We start from the raw sequence: 6,000 nt of genomic DNA, 5'->3' as shown, positions 1-6,000 counted from the left end.
CTTTATTTCTAAGGTTGAATTTCTCCTTGATCAGTTGCTGCTTCTCTTGCCATCAGGTAGAGAATTAAATGTTGGCCTCTTGTTTTATACACTGTTCAAGGGTAATTCACTTTCTGAGGGTCTGGTCCATCTACACATCCTTGGAGACAACATTTTTTTCCTTTGTCAGGAAATTCAGTAAAAGGGGAAGTCCTATAATAGGGAAATGTTTCCAAAGAAATGCATTGCTTTCTTTTTTCTTCAGCTGCTCCATGTCCTCATTCAGTTGCCATCTAAACATTGTGGGCTACACACCACCGATAGCACAAGATGAATAACAAGACGCCTAAATGAATTTCAGGCACGTTAGTAGAGCTTTAATGCGATCCTGAGCAGCACCATATTGTGCTGGCATTTTTCTGGGTGAGCTAGATTCCCCAGGAGGAATTAAAAAAACCTCTCTCATCTCATGAGGTAAAAGAGTGGTGGCATTGGCGCACTACAGTAGTGGGCAAAATTGTGGAAAGCTTTTGGGAAAAGTGTATTTTCTAAAACTAGCTAATAACACCACCTTTTTTTGGAGTAGTGCCATAAAATTATATATCAATGGAAAGATAATTTAATCAAGAATGTCATGCAATAACTTTCATGAAGGACTTGCTATTAGAATAGCAGTTACAGTATAAGGAGGAAAAGTGAAAAACCACACCTAGAGTACTGCATCCAGTTTTGGTCACCACACTATAAAAAAGATGTTGAGACTAGAAAAAGTGCAGAGAAGAGCAACCAGGATGATGAGGGGACTGGAGGCTGAAACCTATGAAGAACGGTTGCAGGAACTGGGCATGGCTGGTCTAGTGAAGAGAAGGACCAGGGGAGACAGGAGAGCAGTCTTCCAATATTTGAGGAGCTGCTACAGAGAGGAGAAGGGGGTCAAGCTATTTTCCAAAGCACCTGAAGGCCAGACAAGGAATCATGGATGGAAACTGACCGAGGAGAGATTCAACCTAGAAATGAGGAGGAACTTTCTGACAGTGAGAACAATCAACCAATGGAACAGAAGTTGTGGGAGCTTCATCACTGGAGACTTTCAAGAAGAGATTGGACTGCCGTTTATCAGAAATGGTGTAGGGTCTCCTACTTGGCTGGGGGGGTTGGACTAGATGACCTATAAGGTCCCTTCCGACTCTGTTAATCTGTTAAATCTGAACACGTAGAAAAAACAAGATACAAAAATGATCACCATAGAAAAAAATGAGATGTACAAAAATGATCCCCATGTCAGTGAATACTTAGTTGGGTAACCTTTAGCATGAATGACGGCCTTACAACGTCTTCCCATGGAGTGAACCAAGTCTTTTAGTTCTGCAGCTGTTCTCATGTGAAACCAAGATTGAATGATGGCTTCTATTAACTGGGTTTTATTGCTGGGTCGCTTCTGACTAACCAGTTTCTTTAGTCGGCTCCATAGATTTTCCATTGGGTGAAGAAGGTCTGGGCTATTCCCAGGCCATTCCAGCAATGGAATAGGATTCTCTTGAAACTCCACAAAAAAAAAAGTGGTGTTATTAGCCATCAAACCTCCAAAATACACTTTTCCCAAAAGGTTTCCACAATTTTGGCCACTACTGTAAACGAGCAGATGGCCTGGAGAGGTGCATCCTGACGCTGCCTCTCATAATCCTATGCGTCATAATAAACACTCGTGCATAGTCTCCAAGAGAAGCTTAGCTCCTTCTGCTCCTGAGAGGGGATTTAAGGAGAGGAAAAAAAAACAAACAAACCCTTCATTGAGTTGACAGGGAAAAAGGAGCGAGGGCAGAAGGAGAGGGGAAAAAGGAACCCAAAGCAGCCCGGAACCTTCGCGCGGGGTGGTGGTGGGGGTGGAAGTTCCCCAGCCGGACGCGTTTTGGGGACGGACCCGGTCCGCTTCTTCTTTTTTTCCCCTCCCTCCCTTTCTCTCTCTTTCTCTCACACACGCAACCGCGCGCGGCGCTTCCGGTGGCGCCCGCGGCTTCCTTCCGGCCGCCATTTTAGCTGCTCGCTCGCTCGCTCTCCGGCTGGCAGGGTCGGCGTCCCCCGCCGCCATGTCCAAGCGCCACCGCCTCGACCTGGGCGACGACTACGCCTCCAGCAAGAAGCGCGCCGCCTCCGACGGGTGAGCGAGGGGGGGGGGCGCGGCGGGACCGAGGTGGGGGGGGGAGACGGAGCGCCGCCTCTCGCGCGTGACCGCGGTTGTTTGTGTGCGCGGGGGGGGGGAGGGGAGGAGGGGGGAAGCAGCGTCAGGGCCTACGGACGGTGGGGGAGGGGAGGGGCGGGGAGGGGGCTGCCAAGGCGCTTTTGAGGCCTCCCCAGTGGAGGAGGAGGAAGAGGAAGGAAGGAGGGGGAGGGGGAGGGGAGGGCCTTCTGGTCAAGGCTTCCCAGGTGGCGCACGTGGCTCCCCCGCGAGGATCCCGGCCCTTTTGAGTCTCCTTCCTTGGGTTTGAGAGGTCTTCTATAGGCCCCGATGGGAGCAAGTTTAGCCTTCCTGATGCCCTCGTAATGCCTTTATAATGTCTTTATATTGTTTTTAAAATGTCCTTATATAGTGGCTTTGTAGTGTCTTTATAGTGCCTTTATATTTATAGTGCCTTTATACTTATAGTGCCTTTATATAGTGGCTTTGCAATGCCTTTATAATGTCTTTATAGTGTGTTTATAATGTCCTTATATAGTGTCTTTTTAATGCCCTTATAATGTCTTTATAATGTCCATATATAATGTCTTTGTAATGTCTTTGTAATGCCCTTGTAATGCCCTTACAGTGCCTTTATATTGTCTTTATAATGTCCTTACATAGTGTATTTATAATGTCCTTATATAGTGGCTTTGTAATGCCCTTATAATGTCTTTATAGTGCCTTTATATTGTCTTTATAGTGCCTTTATATAGTGTCTTTGCAATGCCTTTATAATGTCTTTATAGTGTCTTTATAATGTCCTTATATAGTGTATTTATAATGTCCTTATATAGTGTATTTATAATGTCCTTATATGGTGTCTTTGTAATGCCCTTATAATGTCTTTATAGTGCCTTTATATTGTTTTTAAAATGTCCTTATATAGTGGCTTTGTAGTGTCTTTATAGTGCCTTTATATTGTCTTTATAGTGCCTTTATATAGTGTCTTTGCAATGCCTTTATAATGTCTTTATAGTGTCTTTATAATGTCCTTATATAGTGTATTTATAATGTCCTTATATAGTGTATTTATAATGTCCTTATATGGTGTCTTTGTAATGCCCTTATAATGTCTTTATAGTGCCTTTATATCAGAGGTCTCCAAACTTGGGAACTTTAAGACTTGTGGACTGCAACTTCCAGAATTCTGGGAGTTGAAGTCCACAAGTCTTAAAGTTCCCAGGTTTTGGAGACCCCTGCTTTGTATACTGTCTTTGTAATGCCTTTATAATGTCTTCATGATGTCCTTATAATACCTTTATTGTGCCTTTATAATGCCCTTATAATAGCAACAGTTATATAGCGCTTCATAGTGCTTTACGGAAGGAAGGCAGGCATGTACTCATGCAGAGTTACAGTGGGTATGGAAGGAAGGAAAGAACGAATGAGGGAAGAAGGACATGAACTCATGCAGAGTTACAGTGGGTATGGAAGGAAGGAAGGAAGGAAGGAGAAATGATAGGGTAGGGAGGAGGAGGAAGAGGAGGAGGGAGGGAGGGAAGGGGAGGGCCTTCTGGTCAAGGTCGGGCTGGCGGAGATTCCCAGGTGGCGCACGTGGCTCCCCCGCGAGGATCCCGGCCCTTTTGAGTCTCCTTCCTTGGGTTTGAGAGGTCTTCTATAGGCCCCGATGGGAGCAAGTTTATCCTTCATGATGCCCTTGTAATGCCTTTATAATGTCTTTATATATATTGTGTTCATATTGTTTTTAAAATGTCCTTATATAGTGGCTTTATAATGTCTTTATAGTGCCTTTATATAGTGTCTTTGCAATGCCTTTATAATGTCTTTATAGTGCCTTTATATCAGGGGTCTCCAAAACTTGGAAACTTTAAGACTTGTGGACTTCGCTGGCTGGGGAATTCTGGGAGTTGAAGTCCACAAGTCTTAAAGTTCCCAAGTTTTGGAGACCCCTGCTTAATATAGTGTCTTTGTAATGCCTTTATAATGTCTTCATGATGCCCTTATAATACATTTATTGTGCCTTTATAATGCCCTTATAATAGCAAAGCACTTACAATTATATAGCGCTTCATAGTGCTTTATGGAAGGAAGGAAGGAACTCATGCAGAGTTACAGTGGGTATGGAAGGAAGGAAGGAAAGAAAGAATGAGGGAAGAACGGCATGAACTCATGCAGAGTTACAGTGGGTATGGAAGGAAGGAAGGAAGGAAGGAAGGAAGGAAGGAGAAATGATAGGGTAGGGAGAGAGGAGGAAAAAGAAGGGGCAAGAAGGGAGGAAAATAGCAATAGCATTTAGACTTCTATATTGCTTCATGGTGCTTTTGCAGCCCTTTCTAAGCAAGTTTACAGGGTCGACATCTTGTCCCCAACAATCTGGGTCCTCATTTTACCCACCTCGGAAGGACGGAAGGTTGAGTCAACCTTGAGCCGGTCATTGAACTCCTGGCAGTGCAGTGAGTTGGTCTACACTACTGCATTCTAACCACTGTGCCACCAGGGCTCTTACATACTTATAATGCCCTTATAATGTCTTTATAAGGCTTTGATTTGCCAGAGATGCAGAAATCCACGGCCCACAGCATGGACTGGCTTGGTAAGACCAGCCTTGGAACATTGCACCCAGATTTGGTCTCACCATATTATACAAAAGATGTTGAGACTCTGGAAAGAGTGCAGAGAATAGTAGCAAGGATGATTATTGGGCTGGAGGCTAATACAAAGAACGGTTGCCAGATTTGGGTTTGGCCAGTCTACAGAAAAGAAGCACCAGGGGTGACATGATAGCAGTATTTGAGGGGCTGCCATAAAGAAGAGGGGGTCAAGCTATTCTCCAAAGCACCTGAAGGCAGGACAAGAAGCAATGGGTGGAAACTCATCAAGGAGAGAGAAGCAACCTGGAAATAAGAAATTTCCTAACATTGAGAAGTTTTTAAGAAGAGTTTGGACAGCCATATGTCTGAAATGGTATAGAGCAGGGGGTTGGTCTAGAATCTCTAGATGACCTCCAAGGTCCCTTCTAATTCTGTTATTCTGTTAAAAACATTCTTTAAAAACATTCTTTTGGGTAGGGGGTTAGTAGACCAGATGGAGAGAATTGATGCAGCAAAACCTTCGTGATCCTTGCAAAGGCTCTTGCTGGAGAGGATTAGAAGCTGTTGCTGTCTGAATCCAGTTTGTTTTTTGGGGGGGCACCTCTTCCCCTGTTGCTTTGTGTGAATTAACTGGGGTGAGTTAATTCTAGTTTGAAAGAGAGAGGGGGTTGTGACGATATAACATTTGGATGAATGTCTGTGGAGATCCTCAGTCATCCAGGTCATGGTTATCCCAAAGATGCTTTTTTTCCAAAAGGCGACTGGACTTCCTTGTGGTTGTTTTTTTTCCTTTGAAAATGTTTGCCTTTTTGTTTCCAATTGAAGCTTCTTGAATGAGAAGTGGAATGTTTTCAAATGAAGAAAAAAAAACCAAAGTCAAGTTTCGTTTTGGAAAAGGTACTATTTGACTTCATCACCTGCCATCTCATTTTATTGAAAGTTTTTTATTGTTGGAAACCACCCAGAGTCAACAAGAGTCAAGCAGCATACAAGTTCAATAAATTACTATTAACTACTACTATAAACCAAGGCCTACAAAATTGTACCAGTACATACCTGATCATGCAAAGCTTCCCTCACTTAAGGTTGATTGGCTTTCCATTGCAAACCGTCTTTCTTAAGGCCTGTATACCATTAAATGTGGTAAACTCTAGAGTTGCATTGTGGTGGGATGGGCACCAAAAATAAATAAATAAACTCTGGACCTTGTTTGCAGCCATTGAGAGCTGTTTTCACCTTCCCAACTTTTTT

The 6,000-nt window shown here is 43.6% G+C and overlaps 1 protein-coding gene across 1 annotated transcript in view; it reads left to right on the top strand.

Annotated features, from left to right (window-relative positions):
* Positions 1-2,041: 2,041 nt before the first annotated feature.
* Positions 2,042-6,000, top strand: part of DHX15 (DEAH-box helicase 15) — a 37,859-nt gene continuing 33,900 nt past the window's right edge. The window contains exon 1 of the mRNA XM_070949082.1: positions 2,042-2,137. Within this exon, the coding sequence (XP_070805183.1) occupies positions 2,067-2,137 (71 nt within the window). The 5' untranslated portion in view covers positions 2,042-2,066. The remainder of the gene's footprint in view (positions 2,138-6,000) is intronic.

The sequence above is a fragment of the Pituophis catenifer genome, unplaced genomic scaffold (genome assembly GCF_029215685.1).
Source record: "Pituophis catenifer annectens isolate HBS135680 unplaced genomic scaffold, rPitCat1.0.hap2 SCAF_8, whole genome shotgun sequence".
In the NCBI taxonomy this organism is placed as follows: domain Eukaryota; kingdom Metazoa; phylum Chordata; class Lepidosauria; order Squamata; family Colubridae; genus Pituophis; species Pituophis catenifer.
Note: the sequence above shows the minus strand (reverse complement) of the source record. Positions and strands in the feature narration are given on the sequence as shown.